The sequence below is a fragment of the Pelodiscus sinensis genome, chromosome 3, assembly GCF_049634645.1.
Source record: "Pelodiscus sinensis isolate JC-2024 chromosome 3, ASM4963464v1, whole genome shotgun sequence".
Taxonomy (NCBI): domain Eukaryota; kingdom Metazoa; phylum Chordata; order Testudines; family Trionychidae; genus Pelodiscus; species Pelodiscus sinensis.
Genome location: NC_134713.1, coordinates 152,028,710 through 152,046,512, shown reverse-complemented (window position 1 = coordinate 152,046,512; position 17,803 = coordinate 152,028,710). Strand labels below are relative to the sequence as shown.

The window sequence follows — 17,803 nt, the reverse complement described above, 5'->3', positions numbered from 1 at the left end:
TCCCCAGGAAGTGTTGAAATCACCATCACTGAAAAAGGACAGCAGTTTAAAATTAAATTATCTTTCCCAGAACATTCCAATTCAGGCTTTGGCAACAACAGATGTTTTAATACTTTTAAAGATATTTGTGTGTGTGTCTATAGATATAGATATAGATATAGATATATAGCATAGTATTTCTTTTAAGCAAGACCTCCCTCTTTGTTTTTGCAGTCAGACTGGACTTGTGGTCATTTTGCAGGGTCCGTCTTCCAAAGCCAATGTTCGAATCCACAATCATCAGATTAAGCAACAAACTGGGATTCTTACAACAGCCCTGAGTTATGAATGAATGGTTATTTGTGATCTAGCCTGTCAAGACAGATGCAGTATTTGTCAGAGTACTGTGGGTTAGATATGGTGGGAAGGAGCCAAACAAACAGAGCCAAGGTCAAAATCACAACATATTCTCTCTCTCTCTTTCCTTTTTTCCTGTTTTGTTTTCTTTGATAGAGTGTTTGCTGAAATAAAATGCACTAGTCAATATTTTAACTCAGTCTGTCATGTCTTTTTGTCTGAAAAGCAGTATCTTCTCCATGCAAGGAAAGTAAATGAATCTGTCTGTCCATATGAGAGTCCATTTGTTCAAGAAATTCTCTTAAACAGTAAGAGCTAGGATCACCAAATTTGATATGCAGCTCCCTCTTATAACTTAAAGCAAGGTCAGAATTTGGTTGTGCCAGGACAATGCCTAGAATTTGATGGTTTCTTATAAAATGGAAGGGGGGGGGGAATCTAGCAGGAGAGAGAGTTATATTGCAGAATGATCACAGGGGGGCAGCAAAGGGCCAGAGTTAGGGACTGGGACAGCTATACCCACACTGGGACAGCAGGGGGCAGGGACGGAGAAAAGGACAACTATCTATTGTATATTTCAGTTTGTCTGTCTTTGTGTCTGTCTGTCCCCCAGTTTGAGGACATGCACCTCCCCTCCACCTGTGCCTGCTGCAGCTGCAGTAGCTATGGACAAGTACTTTTCACCTGGCTCCAACCTGCTGCAGTGACAGAGGATGATTTAAATGAAGAAAACCAAAATTTGCTTGAGTTAAGGGCCTGAGTAATACCGGATAAATCTTCTAGTAGTTTTTATAATACAAGGAAAATATAATATATTAGGCCTCATCCACAGCTCACTGAAGTCAATGATTCACATTTATTTCAATTACTTTTGCTTCACAGGGGACTTAGGGCTTATCTCTACTTACTCAGAGACTGACTCTGCAAAGATCAGTCTCCCAGAATTCGATTTAGCAGGTGTAGTAAGGACCTGCTAAATCGACTGCTGATGACTCCCCCATTGACTCTAGTACTCCACTGGGTTACAAAGAGTGAGGGAAGTAAATGGGAGAGTTTCTCCCATCAACTTCCCGCAGTTGGGATGCCATGGAAATTTGACCTAAGAAGGTATGTGCAGCTCCAGCTATACTATTCCCATAGCTGGAGTTGCGTATCGTAGGTCAACTTTCTCCACGGGTATAAACCTGGCCCTTGATATGAGGTGCAATTTAATACTGTTATTTATTTGTGTTGCAGTACTGACTAAGAGGCCCAGTTACAGACCAGGACTCATTGTGCTAAGTGAGCAAAGAGACAAATCATGCTCCAAAGAGCTCATCCTGATGGCAAAACTTCCATTGACATCAATGGGAGTAAGATTAGGTCTATAGTAAAAATCTAGAATGGTTTCAGTGCATCATGCAACCACAGTAATAGAAAATTTCTGTTTCTAGGGGTATACCTTCCCTCTCCCTCCTGCAGGAAAATGTGAATGATGGGTAAAGATGTTTTGGGGAAAAAAACCACCAGTTCAAACTCAGAAGGTTGCTACAGAGCTTTCCTCCCAAGGGGTGGGAACATGAGGTATTCACCAAGAAGGCATTTAGGGTGCAATGTTCACACTACATGTGAATACACAGGGAAATTACAGGTGTGTCTCCCTAGACCATGGGGTACGAAAGAGAACAGCTAGACCATCTTCGCTACTTGTCAGATCCTTCCCCTCAGGTACACTATATGGTGCATGAAACAGTCATGGGCATCTTCCCTTTGGGGAAGTCAATACTTCTACAGCAGTGAGGAAGCCTAATCAGATTTCCACTGACAATGCCGCTGGGTTTGGAGGCCATCATTCTGCATAGAAAATGGGCTTCCCAGCTCAGAAGCAATTTGCAGAACATCTGTCATGTGTAACAAAAATCTCTCAACAATTACTCAAAGGTATATACCCAAAGGAACCAGGGCAAGAAACCTAGTCATTCAAATCCAAAAGCCCAATCCACTGTCTTTGGAGCTAAAGGAGAACTCCTGTAGTAATTAGTAAGAGTGTGTCTCTTCTCCGCTCTGCCACTTTAAGGACACCATAATTCACTCATTCATCCACGGAGGCTGCAGCGTATATTGGAAGGAGGGTGGAATATAAGGCTTGGTGCTGAATGTGCTTCCACTCCCTCCCCACTTCTGCAAAGTGATGGCCTTTGTATCCTTTCTCCCCCGCCTCCTTGCCTACCTTCTGCACCATTCAGCTGTAATTTTGTACCGCTGGGTTTTCCCTCACAGTTATTATGTAACAGCAACAAGGATGGTGTAAATGGCTTGGGGGAGTTGTTTCTAGAAGAAAAGTAGCTGTTGTAGCCAAACCATTACAGGAAGCAAGTTGATAGTAAAGATGCAGTTAGGTACCTACTTGTGGATATCATAGATTTAAAAAGAAACAAACATCAGCTTGTGGTTGTAGGCAGGATGTAAATCTACTCTAAACAAATGACTGAAGCAAACTTTATAGTCTAAACAAATCTGTTCAGCATCCATAACATATTATTAAATTAAAATAATACCTGGAGAACATATAATTCCCAGGCTAAATGCTGCCTGTTTAAATGTATAGCATATGGTTGCACAATGGAAATGGAAACATTTGTGCATCTTCACTAATGACTTGTTTTGTCAAGATGCACTGGGAGTTTCCTCTTAATTTTTAATGTGGAAGCATTTCTAGCATAGAACCACTTACGTAAGAAAAAGGACGAGCTGTCCAACTGGAAGAGACTTTTCAGGATAACAAAGATATTGAACAGAGAACTTTTTTTCCTCTGGAAAAAGAGTTTTCAAGCCTTACCTCTTTTACTGGTACTGATGTTTAACAATACATTTTCTAAGTGCTATGAGGGTTCTTAAGCTGCATGACTCCAAATCTCTGTTCCTACCACTGCTAATATCCTGCAAAATCAGGGCTCAGTTCAGCAAGCTACTTTATCTTTAATTGCTAATGAGACTCACATTCTTAAAGCTGTACATGTGTTTCTTGCAGAATAAGGACCTCAATGATGAACAAATTCTAGAGTTCTTGTTTAGCTTTTCCTCAGTTCTTACACATGTAAGAGTCCCAATTTTAAAGTGATAAAAACAACCTATGAAAATCCCACTCTGAAAATGTGTGACCTATTGTTCTCACAAGTGACACCTAAAATGACTAGGACTGACAAAGTAAATGATTTCTTTTTTCAGTGTATTTACTAGTATGTGCTGGACAGCACTTTAAATATAGTCAGTTCTGCTCTCTCTCCTCTGCAGCCATTTGCGCCTTGACTGTAACAGACTCAAGCCAGTGGAGCTTCATATGGGTGCAGGTTCCATCTATCCAGTGACTTGCAGGAGGGGTACTTTAGTCAGCCAGTTTCCTCCATTATTTATTCCTCCACAGAAGCAGAAAACAGAAAAACATCTAAAAATTATCACCTGCAACTGTAAAACCTCAAACTGGCAGCAGAATAGGGGGTTGGGTGGAGTACCAGAAAATGTATTTCTTTAAAAACTTTACTAGATTTCACAATGAGGGTATCTCTTTAAGACAGACATCAAGAAACATTTTGCTTAGTAGACACTGAGATAGGGCTTCGGGATTTTAGTCCTAGATGTTTTGAGATTTATTTGTTTGTTTTTTGTTATCCTGGATGGTCATTCCCTTTCACACACTAAAGCATTCTCTCTCTCTCTCTCTCTCTCTCCTCAAGTCATAGAGTAACAGAATTTACCATGCCAGATCAAGTTTCTGAGCTCCCAAATCTGGTACTCTACTATTGGCTGTGGCCAATACCTGAGGATTCAAAAGAAGTGAAAACACCCAGAATGCACTTTGTCATTTGTGTAATGAGGGTACATGTGGGAGGAGGAGTGATTCCTTCCTGACTCCTATGGTGATCAGCATATGCAGTGAAGCAAGACAGATGTCAAGTACCTAAAAGGCGGAGGGAGAACAATTATTTTCCTTCACTTCTGTTGATAGGACCAGCAGCAATGAGGTTAAACCACGGCAAGGTAGATTTAGGTTGGACATTAGAAAAAACTTCCAGTCAGGCTAGTTAAACACTGGAATGAATTGCCTAGGCAGGTTGTGTATTCTTCATCATAGGAGACTGTTAAGAACAGGTTAGACAAACACCTGTCAGATCCGTGGTATCCACCACGCTAGCCACATGTGGCTATCAGACCGGTTGAGTGTGGCTAGATGGCTTCAACAATGTGGCTATCTGGCCAGTTGTGTATGGCTCGTTCACTATCGCAGTAGTGGCTACGGCTTCAGAACTGGTTGGACATCACGAGTGTAGATGGTGCTTGGTCCTGCCAGGAGTGCAGGGGACTGGACTTGATGAGCTTGCTAGGTTTCTTCCAGTTCAGTGATCCAATAATTTGATTACCTCACTCGGTAGGAATAACTGAAAATGATACTGTTGCTCATAATATTATCATGTCTCTTTCTAAATCCATGTGCAACTTCTTGGCGCTAAAGAGCAAAGGAGGATTCATGAATGCTACCCACATGTAAGTCACATGGCATCATTCCAACAACCTTCCCTCTACCTCACTAGAAGACTCCACCAGTTCTCCAAATTCCTTACATGTAAGAGACAATGAAGAATCAGATCCCACACCTATAACACTGGGCCCACACAGTTGGGAGGTTTAAAATAATACACTCCTTTTGAGAATGCTTCCATGTTTTTAACAAAATAGAAAACCCTGAATGATTAAATTCTGGGCACTGGTAAACACAAAACACACATGAGCTTCACATCAGTAGTTGTTAACATTTGGTAATGATGCAATCAGTGAAGGGGAGGCATACAGCTTGGCCACTTCAGTATTAGTAATTCAGTTATTCTGAAGACAAGTCATCCACATGCCTCTGATCACTGGTAAATCAACTCCTTGTTCATAAAGCAGAAGCAGAGCCTTGAACCCAGCCAGTTTATATAGGTTTTTTTTTTTCATTTGGCAAATAGAAAAACGGTAGTCTATGTAACATAATATGCATGCAATAGAGTTCATTAAAATATAAGTCATATCAATAGTTCCCATAAAGTTAATGTATAGTCAAAAACTGGGCTCAATAGGGATGGGGAGGAAGTCTGTATAAAATTAGCATAACATTAAAGTGAAACAATTATCAAACAAAGGAATTTTAATTTTTCAGGAGTTTGTCTATTTCAGCCTCCCCTCCTCCAAAGATGATAGAATTCTCAAAGTAATCACTTACTTTCATAGGGCTCTATCCTTCTGTTTTTACTAACTCACTAACTGTAATGGGAGTTTTAGATTAATAGAACTGAGCATTTATATGTTTAACACAAATAAGCCTTCCAAATTCCTGAAAATCTGCCTTGCTAATTATATGCATATATAACAAATGTCCCAAATATGTCTGATTATTATCTCCTGTCTGTAACTGTACCAATATTACATTTGTGCAGATCAACAATGCAATGTTTGCGAATACTAAATTGAAATAGATATTCAGTTTAAATATCAGTACTTGTCTCAGAATCAGCAATTTTATCTTAGACAGAATTATCTTCTAATATGACCCAAATTTAATAAAGCCAGGACTTTGGAATTCGAAAGATAATTGCTTCTAATCACAAAGTAATTTTATCATCTATAATCTTTAGATTTCACATTCAATCTACTTCATAAATCTCTGTTAAAAAGTCAATTATTGACAGTTTTATTATCTAACCCAAAACAAGATACATGGGGATTGATGGCACAAAAGCTCAACTGCTTTTTGAGTTTCCAAAGTTTCTTGATATTATTTTCCTGCCACTAATTTTGCAATCTATTATCTTCATGGGTCTATTATTCTTTGACTCTTTGAATTTCTACATATATTCTGACTACAAGTGTCTTTAACCTCAAATGGACTCTCAAGCAGAAGCCAGATGCCCCCTTATTCCCTCAATGCAAACTATCAGAAACCTTAGCATAACTTTACTTTGAGCCTTAAACTAACAGCATGTGAAAAGATTAATATGAATAAATTCAAAACTAATCAGATCCCTTCTTTAAATGTTGACACAGTATTATTTATATCCCATAAATACCTTCTTGACTAAAATTCATCCCAGGAGATTGGCAACTTGCCAGTTCTATTCATATTTACTGTATTTATATAGTACAGTTGGCCAAGGATAATATTTAAGACAAAATATGCCTTAGAGTATATACAATATCTCTTATAGTTTTCCTTTTACATCTCCTTATTGCTAAAAATATTTAGTCTGAACTGTATAAAATACCCCACAAAGACCTATCAGCATTCTCCAGTGATATATAGCTGACTATGAGTATAATTAGAGTATATTTGTAATACTTGGGCTGTAGTCAGTTACTGAACACTAACAACTTTGTGGTTAAAAACTGAACCACTGATCTTTCCCATGCCTTCATCTCAGCAGCTTTTGACCTTCAATGCATTCATAATGATATCCTTCTCCTTCCTCATCACGGTCCCAATGGGATCAGGAACTGCAGAGTTATGAAAATTATTCAGTGAAGTCTAGGAGAAAGTGTATATAACAGCCAATGCTGCACTTTTCATTTGTTTGTTTAAAATATGGTGGAGTGATTCCTCCCTTGCTGTCTTTTTTTGGAAAGGGTCACTCAATCCACTATAACTAGAGAGCAATGGAAAAACAGTTAACCTACTTGCTATGATGTTAGCCACAGCACTTGCACAGTAGTATGGGATCTGTTGCTAAACAGCCTTCTGATCCCAAACTTCTGATGCACTCTGTTGGTAGATACCTGCAGTCTACTTTACACTGCCAAACCCCCTGCTGAATCTTTAGTGCCGCTCTGGCTTTTGACACTATTTTAAAAATAGACTCTCTTTTGTCAACTTTGATGTCACACACCTCAGATATTTTAATGTTCTGAAAAGTAAATGGCTTGGGTTTATAGTAGAAGCTCTGTGTTTGTTATTTTCTTTTGTGGAAAAGAGGGCAAATCTGTGGTCAGGATCAATGCATCTAGCCTTCAGAAATGCTTTATTCCAATTTCATAGCTGTATATCAAGGAATTGGAACTATTTTCTATGGCCTTTGTTAGTAAATAGCTGTGACCATGCTCAGGGGAGGAGATGTTGGGTCTCAAAATAAAGTTCTGACTTACATCAAAATACCAGCAAGAGTGGAGGGCGGTGGAGACATGTTTTGAAGAGAAACTGACACGATTTTTTCTACGTTCTGTCTCAATGTTATTACTGAAAATTACACTGAACCTTTTCCGCATAACCACTTGGCTCCAGCATATATAAAAAAATCTTCTTCCCCTGAGGGTAACAAGGGTGGAGTATATTTATCCTAGCTGTTATTGTAATTACAATCATAAAATGGCTTTGACTGCCAGGGTGTCCTGTACCTGATGGTGTCATTTAACCGTAAAAGAAGAAAAAGGCAGCTGCAAAGAGTGGGGTTCAGACATTTTGGCTGGCATCATGGGACTATCACATGCAAGACACAGCAAGCCCTAAAGCTACAACTTGTTAAAACTAAAACTAAATAAAAAGAAAATGCAATTAGAAACTCTAGGATAAAGTTACCAAGATGGCTCCATTATCTATTTAAGCAAGAGGTATGTACTTTTCAAAAACAGACAGCAAGAATATAGGGCATCAAGTGGAAGGTGGGGAAGAGGGAGGGAAATTAAACCGTTAGGCACTGGAGTTTGGGATATGCTGACGGTGAAGTTATTTTTCTCTCTCACTGGTGTTTAACCTTCCTTGGCATGAGTAGCTAGCTCTTTTTAAAGGAGTTTTATGCTTTTCTGCACACCCACTGCCACTGCCAAAGCAAAGAGGTATGTTGTGATGATTTTTAATCATCATGGGTGGGATATGATATCAGCACAAAACATTTCCCCCTTTTTATTCAGAATGAGATGTGTATCAAAAGTGTCCTTCAAAAAATAGCAAGGCACAGAAAAAAATGAGAAGGGTCCGGGGAAATGACACTAAAGAGAAGGGGGAACTTATCTTGACCTAAAATTAAAGGCACCATTAATTGGAAGGATGGGAGAAGTCTCTACAGCTGTCCTTTCTTAGGGTACCAATTTTAAGTAGAGACCTTGAGAAGGATGATGGGGGGGGGGGGGAGTTGGCAGGGGGGAGGAAAAGAAAACCTGTGATTCTTTTTTATACCTTTTTTGACAAACGCAGGGATAGAGTGAGATAAGTTAAGGGAAAGAACAGCAGGGGAAAGAATCTCAGGTCTTGGGGAGCACACACCGTGACTTGTGTAATGAGTTTGAACGAGAGAGGAGGTGAGATCAAAACACAGCAGATCTGCAAGCAACTGATCCTCTCCCCCCCACCCCCCGCCCCGTCCAAAAAGTATGAACCAAACTCAGAGTGAAGTGGACAGAAAAATTGGGTTATAATACACGGGGCACTGCCGCGGCGTTAGAAGTGAAATCTCTCTCTCTCTCTCACACACACACACACACACACACTGAACTTACTTTCGGGGAAAAAAGGCAGCATGTCTATTTTGTACACCTCTTTGGCATAATACTCCTCATCGCTCCTCTCCCTTTCGCAAGTGGCGGCTCGGTGGTTGGCTTTCTCCTGCAGCAGGTCCCTGGTGCTGTTGTAGATGGAGATGACCTCCGGGGGCACCTCCTCGGGCTCGGGGTACTCTTCGGGGGGGCTGGTGAGCTTCAGTTTGCTCAAGATCTGTCCTCGGATCGCCTCGATCCTCTTGCGCATGAACTGATCCATGTCGAGGGTGCTGCAGGTAGAGAGGCTGAGCGCCACCGCGGCCAGATCCAGGGCGAGGACCAGGCTCAGGAGATAGCAGTGCATTCTCGGCTTCGGACCCGGCCTCCCCGGCAGCGCGGCTTGAAGGAGAACGGAGGTGGCGGGGGAGCAAAGGGGGGCGCTGCGGCTGCAAATGCAGAGCGGGCTGTCGGGGCAAGGCAGAGGGGCGCAGATGAGTGGCACGGAGAGCAAGGCGCTACCTCTGCATCCGCGCGCCCAGTGCGCAAATCCCGGGCAGCGGGGAGGGACTTCACGCGGCCCCCGCCGCGGCGCGAGTCGCTGGAGGCAGAGCCGGCCGGTGGCGGGGCTGGGAAGCGAGCGGCGCTCCTGCAGCCGGAGGGCGAGACAGGGTGGCCGCCGGACGCTCAGCTCCGGGCTTCTGCGCTGGGCTGCTCCAGCGCCGCGCACGGGACGGTGGCAGGGGCGGGCGGGCCCCGCGCTGCGGAGCGGCTGCAGGAACACCCGGGAGCCGCGCGAGAGGCGCCCACGTGTGTGTGTGTGTGTGTACGTGTGTGCGCGAGCGGGGAGAGCCCGGCCGGGACCCCCGGGGCTGGGAGGGAGGGGGAAGATCTCAGTGCTCTTCTCTCCTTCCTCCGGCGCTGAGCCTGCCGCAGGCACCGAGCAACCCCCCCCTCTCTTGCGGTGCAGCTTCGCCGGCGCCCTCCTCTGCCTCCAAAACAGCCAGCCTAAGCCGCAGGCAACACGCCGGCGCTGCTGCTGCTGCCTCCCGTGGGTCTCGAGACCGGCAGCTGAGGGGGAGGGGGCTGGTTAAAAGGTGCTTTGCCCTGCTCTCCCTCCGGGGCGCCTCTGCCCCTGGGCTTGGCTTCTGCGCTCGCCACGCACGGCCCGCTCCGCGGGGCTTCCCCCGTCCAGAGCCGCGCCGCTCCCGCTTTACTTTCTCGCCAGCCCCGCTCTCCCCGCCGGCCTCCCGCCCGCTCTGCGCCCCGCTGCTTTCCTTGCTGAGCGGGGACCTTTGCCAGCAGATAACATCACGCTCGTGCGGGGAGCGGGAGATTTATAAGCTCTCCCTGCACCACGTGCTTGCCGCCCAACAAAATGACGTGGTGGGGCTGCACGGGAGAGAGGATTCCTCCCGCTTTTCCCTCGCCCCGGCTCCCGAGTCCCTCTGAGCAGCCGCCCGCCAGGGGTCCCCCCCCCCCCCCAGCCCGCGTTATCAGCGCGCCCGCTTCCAGGTGCCGCGCCGCGCGGGGTGGAAGAGGAGGGGGTTGAGCTGAAAGTCCAAAACAACTCCTGCCACGCTAGAGTCGTGGGGGCTGCTGCTCCTGGCCGCTTGTTATTAAGGGCCTGGAGACAACTCACATCGCTGCTTTTACCTCAGTTGCAGGAGGGGGACTGGCCTTGCCTCCCCACCTCTTTTGGAGCTCGGGGAGATAGTTCCATGAGAAGAGTATGTGCATATAATTAGAGCTCACTGTGTTATGCCCCAAATTTGGCCCCTTGCTTTAAGAGTCAGCAGAAGGCATTCTGGCTTTGCCCCCCCCCCCCCCCCCCCCACACACACACACTCCCCTGTACTTAACTCCACTTCCATACATGGGCTGGGTGTGTCTACACAGCCAAGTTATTATAAGAGCATCTACACAGAACTAGCGCTATTTCAAAATAACGGGAGGCTTATTCCAACTTCTGTAAATCTCATTCTACAAAGAACAACATGTATTTTGAAATAGGGACTGTGTAGATGCCCCACTGTTGCTATTTCGAAATAGCCCCTTACCAGGGCTATTCTAAGTTATTCTTCCCCAGTGCCTCCTGGGGCTCTAAATCGAGATAGCACATCTACATTAGGGAGGCCTGCCTCTCACTAATTCTGGGGCTTCCCTGCAGCATAGAAGTGCTATTTTGAAATAAGCTATTTCTGAGTAACTATTCTGAAATAGCGTATTCCAAAATAAATGTGCAGTGTAGACATAGCCTCTGTGGCTTTCTCATCTTCCCCCTGGAGGATTACTTGGTTTTTATTAAACTCATTAGGACTGTGATGATGATTCTCCCTTGCCTTCTCCTCAGAGTCCTACCTGATCAGGCTATTTCACCATGTTAGGAGTCTTATCCTAGCCCGAGGATGCGCCTGCATTGTCGTTTGTATTATGCCACTCAATTGCTCAGGGAGGGAGTTTCTTCATTTCTCTCTGAGCTGATCTCTCAATTACTGCTTATATCCTCCATGGAATACAGAGTCTCTTAGTATAATATATAGAAAAACCTGTTGGGTTTACCTCGTCCATCTTTGTGCCAATGTGTGATCATTCCTTAGGGTATGTCTACACTATAGAGAAGATCAAAGCTGCAACTGTCAATCTTCCATGGTTCGAATGAGCAGGTCCAGTTAAAACAGCTAATTCAAACTGAGAGGGACACTCCGGTTGACACTGGTAGTCCTGCTCCTACAAGGAGCAAGGGAAGTGGAAGAAAGAGTGTTCTCCCTTCGACTTGCTGCCGTGTGGACAACACCAAAAGTCAAGTTACAGTATTTCAACTTCAGCTATGCAATTAATGTAGCTGAAGTTTTCCCGCAGTGTAGATATTCCTTTAGGGAATTGCTAGTAGTTTGACCTATGCATTCTGCCCATACTGCATTCTGGCCATGCTCTTGAGAAATTATTCTAGTAAAAAAAGATCTCATTCTTAACTTCATCCCCTAAGTCTTTTCTTTTTCTGTCACAGTCCATTTATCACTTCTGTACTGTACATCAACATGAACTTTATGAAATGATCAAGTAGCCTTTGTTCCTTTAACACCACTTAGTCTATCCCTAAATCCCTTTAAGTATTCCATTGTCATAATTTTTCATTGGATGTGATAAGAGAATCATTTGGGAGTCTCTAGTAAATCATCTTGCCCCCGTCTTACATAGTGATAAAGTTGTTTCTAAACCTTCTGCTATGATACAAGATAGGGATGTAGGAGTGTTGGTTGCAGCATGATGACATAAGGGACATAAAGGATTAGGGTCACAGCTACAGAATTCTTAACTACAAAAAATGTACAGAGGAAGCCAGATAGGGTGGCTCGAATATCCCAAAGACATAAGCTCAGATTCTTTGGTGGTGTAAATTAATACTGATCCATTGAAGTCAAAAGAGATACACCTGTTTATTCCAACAGATGATCTAGCTTTTAAGCACAATCTACTACTTCTAGGAATTATTTCTAAGTCTTGCCTCACCACTTGAAAGTGATAGCCCCTAGGTTAAAATTAAGATTGTCCACAAGGAAAACAACTTCCTTAGAGCAGTTAAGAGTGGGGGCTGCAGGAGATGGTGAGATAAAGGGTTTTGGACAGTATTGGACCCACTGTGTGCTGTTTGCAATGGCAAGGTCCCCCTGTTATCGGATATTACCAAGTAACCCATCAATGCTATGGCTACAGGCAAAGAAGAGCCTTCCTAATGGATAAAGGATAAGAGAATACTTTATATTTGAAAAGTAGTTTTTCCATAGTTTGAAAATAAACTTACTTTAATTTGTCTAAAACCAGCAGAAATGGACAGCACTTGAAACCACACAACTGATGTTGCACAAGTCCTGAATATCACACTGATAGCAGCTGTCCATTTAAACATCTTTAAATTCCTACAAAGAGCCGAGTGAAAGTTTCTCTGTCACATCACCATATTTTTATTGTTTTCTATGCCACTTATTCTTATTGACCTGGCAGGTACAGTTAAAGTGACAATGATTTGAGAAAGAATATAGTTTCCAGGATCAGGGGATATGAACTTGAACTAGTAGAGTCATTCGATTTTATTCCTATAAGATTCCTGTTTAAAAACAAAATGCTATTTCCTCTGTTACTATAAATTGATATTGACTTAACTGACCAGCTAGAGATCTGGCCCTGCTACCCAATGTTTCTCACATGTGAATGTTTCTGAACATGGTTCTCAGATGTGAATGTTTCTGAACATGGGCTAATGAAATTAATGTATTTCCTCCAAAAACGAATAGCTAATAGAAACTCTTCAGTAGCTATCAGCAATGATAATCGACCTGGGGAGAGAAAGATAATTCTCTTTCAGGTTTTTGATATTTTGAAACTCAGTTTTGTTGCAGTTAGGAATGAAAACCAAAAATTTCAAACTTCTCTGTGAAAGGGAATGGAGTCCACCTGGTGGGCAGCTCTGGAGCCGCGGACCCTGGCATCCTTAAGGTCTCTGAGGTAATCTGTCTGGGGGGGTTCTCTAGAGCTGTAGACCCTCTGTGGAGAGCTAGAGAGTGAGGCAATTGAGCGGGCAGGTTTCAAAGTCTGGCTGCTTTTCAGCAAAATGTCAATAAAATCGAATGGTCTCCAAGAAATGTTGTGATTTCAAAATTGGCAAATTCCAAAAGAAGATGGTGTCAGAACTTTTCCAACCAGCTCTTGCTATAAGTATTATAACTGATAACAGAGCAGTTCTTATGCTGCCCAGCAGAGAGCCATGCAATGGTACACATGTACACTACCAGGTCATTACGCACTTTCTTACTCTGGCAAATCCCATTTCAATTTGACATCAGTAATGAATCTGTTGCTATCTATGGCTTCGTGGTATCACTATGGCACAAATTATTGTTCTTCAGAAACTTTCAAGGGCAGCAGGCATAGAAGGTAGATTCCTATTTCAAACCACAGACCCTTCCCACTTGAGCTAAGCCCCTACTACCGGTAACATAGGGCCTGAAACATCCAGGTCAGACATTTTGTTTCTTCCTAGTAGACGATAATGGCACATCCTAGCCAGTTTATTACACTATATAGCAAATCACACAAGAACTAGATTTCCACTTTTAAAGTATAGAATTCTCCCTCTTGTGACACATTGAGCCTATTTTCTATGTGCACCCAAAACTCTGCTCCCACATGTATCTTGTGGATATGCAAGCAATTGCACATTTGGACCCCAAAGAAATTATGGCTTAATCTCTGTTTATCACATGAGCAATTGCATTAAGACAATCAAGATTTGGCCCCATTAACATTTGCCATTTTATGTGCATGGTCCAATGTTATTCTGCTGGAGGAAGTGCCATAAACTAAATATACTTTCAGAATTCAATGACACATGCCTTTCATAGAATCATAGAACACTAGAACTGGAAGGGACCTCAAGAGGTCATCAAGTCCAGTCCCCTGCCCTCATAGCACGACCCAGTAACATCTAGACCATGCCTTTCAATACAGGTAATTCAGTTTTTGAGTTATAACTTTATTTTCACTCCGCACATATCTAGTAGACTAACCTATTATAAGTAACCCCTTGCATTTTATTTTGGGATGGGTCCGGTTGTGTTTTTTACATTACAAACAGTGAATTAGAGTGAAAAACTGCTATAGCAAACATTTGCCAAATGCAAATGCCATTTAATTTGATTTGATCTCTATACATTTTTTAAATGGACCCCATCCTGTGTACTTTGTGCACGCTAATGTGAATAAAGAAAGCACAGAGAATGAACAGGACTTATCTGTTCTTGTGCTTTCAGTTCAATACAATACTGTCTTTTTATATGTTGATTTTTTAAAATAAACAGTAACTGTTTATTACAAAAACAGGGAGACCTGGAAAGTTACGACACTCACTGAACATAAGGCTTTCATGTTTCCTGGTAACTTAAAAATTATGTGGTCAGAATTTTACAATTTGTGTGTTCTTTTTAGATTGTTTTGGTTATACACAAATGCGTTGTGTGAAATACAATGGCAATAATCTCTCTCAAACTGCTGACAACCAGGTCATTAAGTAAGGTGGCTGGCCATATTATATAAATTAAAGAACATTGTTCGAGAAGGAGTAACTTTAAAATTTAAGAGGCACATTTCATAAGCTTCACGTTGATGATGAGCATCTGACAATTGCACAATTAATTCTTTGTGGCATACACAGGACTTTGCAGCAATTACTATGCTCGTGTTGAATCTTAGCTGTTCAGATGGGGTGTGCCAGACAAGAAACTTTTGAGTTCTCATATATATATAAGCACACACAATGGTTCAATTTCTAGAGCATCTTATAATGGTGAGACAGAAAGATGACAGAGGAGAACTGAACAATATGGATTGTGACCAGGATACCAGCATTAAGACACCAAAGGCCAAATCAACCACAGATTTTTCTAAATGGCGGAGTATGCAGATACCCATAGGTGCTGAGCTCACATAACTCTCTCTTGGGTCACTCCTCCTGGAAACCGTTGGAGGAATTCTGGGAGCAGGGGGGAGGTATGGCCAGACTGCACAGTACTCTAGGAACTATTACTAGCTGACGTGGATAAGACCCTGCCAATCTTGAAATCACAACAGCAACTTTATAGCACAACCCTCTACTATTCAGTGGTGACAGGATGCTGTTGAAAATTTGGGGCTCTAGTCCTACAAAAATTATCAGGAGAGGACATATAAAGACCAAAATGGTCAGGACCTCTAATATAAACTATTATAAATTCATAAATCACTGATTTACATGGTGTATGTATTTCTTTCATAGTATTTCAAGACCTTAAAGGTTTATTGCATGCTATTTTAGACTTGCATAGAGACAGAGTTGGTTGTGCGCCAATAAATAAGACAAATGATAATTGTAGAAATTGTTAGTAGCTCTAGCAGAACATCTATATGACAATATTCAGGAAATTCAATTGTACAACTTCAGTGAAAATATGCATTCAGGCGGTAGTTGTGGTGGGTTTTTAAGAAGAGGGTTGTTTATAAAGCAATATTAAGTAAGTGGCAGCAGCCTCAAAAACGGGCCGGTAGTAACGTAATATCTCAAGCCGAGTATTGCAGCTGCACAGGAACAGTTATTGTTTAGTTCACAAAGACTGTAGGGTTCTTGCTTCTCTAGCTGCCCGTTGGTGCCGCTCACACAAAGAAAGGCCTTACATAAAACAAAGTGGATTCCTACGAGTGTAAAATCCTTGAAGTGGCTCATTTTCAACCACAGCAGGGAAGAAAAACCATAGACAGTTAATAGACTTTGATTTACTCTTTTAGACTGGCCCAGTAGCAAGTCCACCCTGACTTACTTAAGGAGCTGGCAAAATAACTTATAGGTCTTGCTCCTCCCCCATTAGCCAGAGACTGAGATCCTCTTTACATGTTTGTTTTTTTTAAACACATTTTCAAGTCCACAGTCCAGGTTTGGGGCACTGAAATCAACAGAAGAGCCGCACAAGAAGGGCTTGCAGGACTGGTCCCTTTAGAATAGTGTTTCTTAAACTGTGTTCCAGCACACCCATGTGCCACCAGGCAGGTAGAGGAGTACCTCAGAGAACAACAGATTTCAAAATGGCCACCCTTAAAGGGCAGGCAACCTTTTGGGTTTTTTTTTTTTTTTTGGCGGGTTTTTTTTTTTTGCACTCAACTTCCCCCAACCCATTTTTCCCCCTCAATAACTTCCCCACAGGTAAGTGCTGAATGTGCGGGACTGGGAGATGGGTTGGAAATGGGGGGGACTACGGCCTATAATGGGAAGGAGAAAGGAGGGTCAGGGAACAACAGGGAGGCAAGATCAAATCAGTATCTTAGATGCCTATATACAAATGCAAGAAGTATGGGTAATAAGCAGGAAGAACTGGAATTGCTAACCAATAAGTACAACTATGATATCATTGGTATTATAGAAACCTGGTGGGATGGGACGCATGATTGGAATGTTGGTATGGAAGGGTATGGCTTGCTCAGGAACGACAGACAGGGAAAAAAGGGAGGAGGGGTTGCCTTGTATATTAAAAATGTACACACTTGGACTGAAGTGGAGATAGCTGTGTAGAGAGTCTCTGGGTTAAGCTAAAAGGGGTAAAAAATGAGGGTGATAGCATGCTAGGAGTCTACTACAGGCCACCTAGCCAGGTGGAAGAGGTGGACGAGGCCTTTTTTAAACAATTAACAAAACTATCCAAAGCCCAAGATTTGGTGGTGATGGGGGACTTCAACTATCCAGACATATGTTGGGAAACTAACACAGCGGGGCACAGGCTATCCAATAAGTTTCTGGACTGCATTGGAGACAACTTTCTGTTTCAGAAGGTTGAAAAACTAGTTAGGCCTCAGCTGGAGTACTGTGTCCAGTTCTGGGCGCCACGTTTCAAGAAAGATGTGGAGAAATTGGAAAGGGTACAGAGAAGAGCGACAAGAATGATTAAAGGTCTAGAGAACATGACCTATAAAGCCAGGCTTCGTGAACTGGGCTTGTTTAGTTTGGAAAAAAGAAGATTAAGGGGGGGACATGATAGCGGTTTTCAAATATCTAAAAGGGTGTCACAAGGAGGAAGGAGAAAATTTGTTCCTCTTGGTTACTGAGGACAGGACAAGGAGTAATGGGCTTAAAGTGCACCAGGGGAGGTTTAGATTGGACATTAGGAAAAAATTCCTGTCAGGGTGGTCAAATATTGGAATAAATTGCCAAGGGAGGTGGTGGAATATCCCTCTCTGGAGATATTTAAGAACAGGTTAGATAGACATCTGTCAGGGATGGTGTAGACGAAGCTTGGTCCTGCCTTGAGGGCGGGGGGCTGGACTCGATCTCTCGAGGTCCCTTCCAGTCCTATTATTCTATGATTCTATAATTCCCCCCAATCTTTTTTGCCCCCCAATCTCCCCCCCCCCCAACAAAAAATCCTTAATGTTCCTCATGAAAAAAAAATTGTTTGGTGTTCCTCGGTCTTAAAAT

General features: G+C 42.8%; 1 protein-coding gene across 1 annotated transcript in view; it reads right to left on the bottom strand.

The window, feature by feature from the left end:
* TGFB2 (transforming growth factor beta 2) overlaps window positions 1–10,184 on the bottom strand; it is a 74,567-nt gene extending 64,383 nt beyond the window's left edge. Inside the window, exon 1 of the mRNA XM_006115568.2 lies at window positions 8,833–10,184. Coding sequence (XP_006115630.1) covers window positions 8,833–9,175 — 343 coding nt within the window. The 5' untranslated portion in view covers window positions 9,176–10,184. The remainder of the gene's footprint in view (window positions 1–8,832) is intronic.
* Between the last annotated feature and the right edge of the window lie 7,619 nt (window positions 10,185–17,803).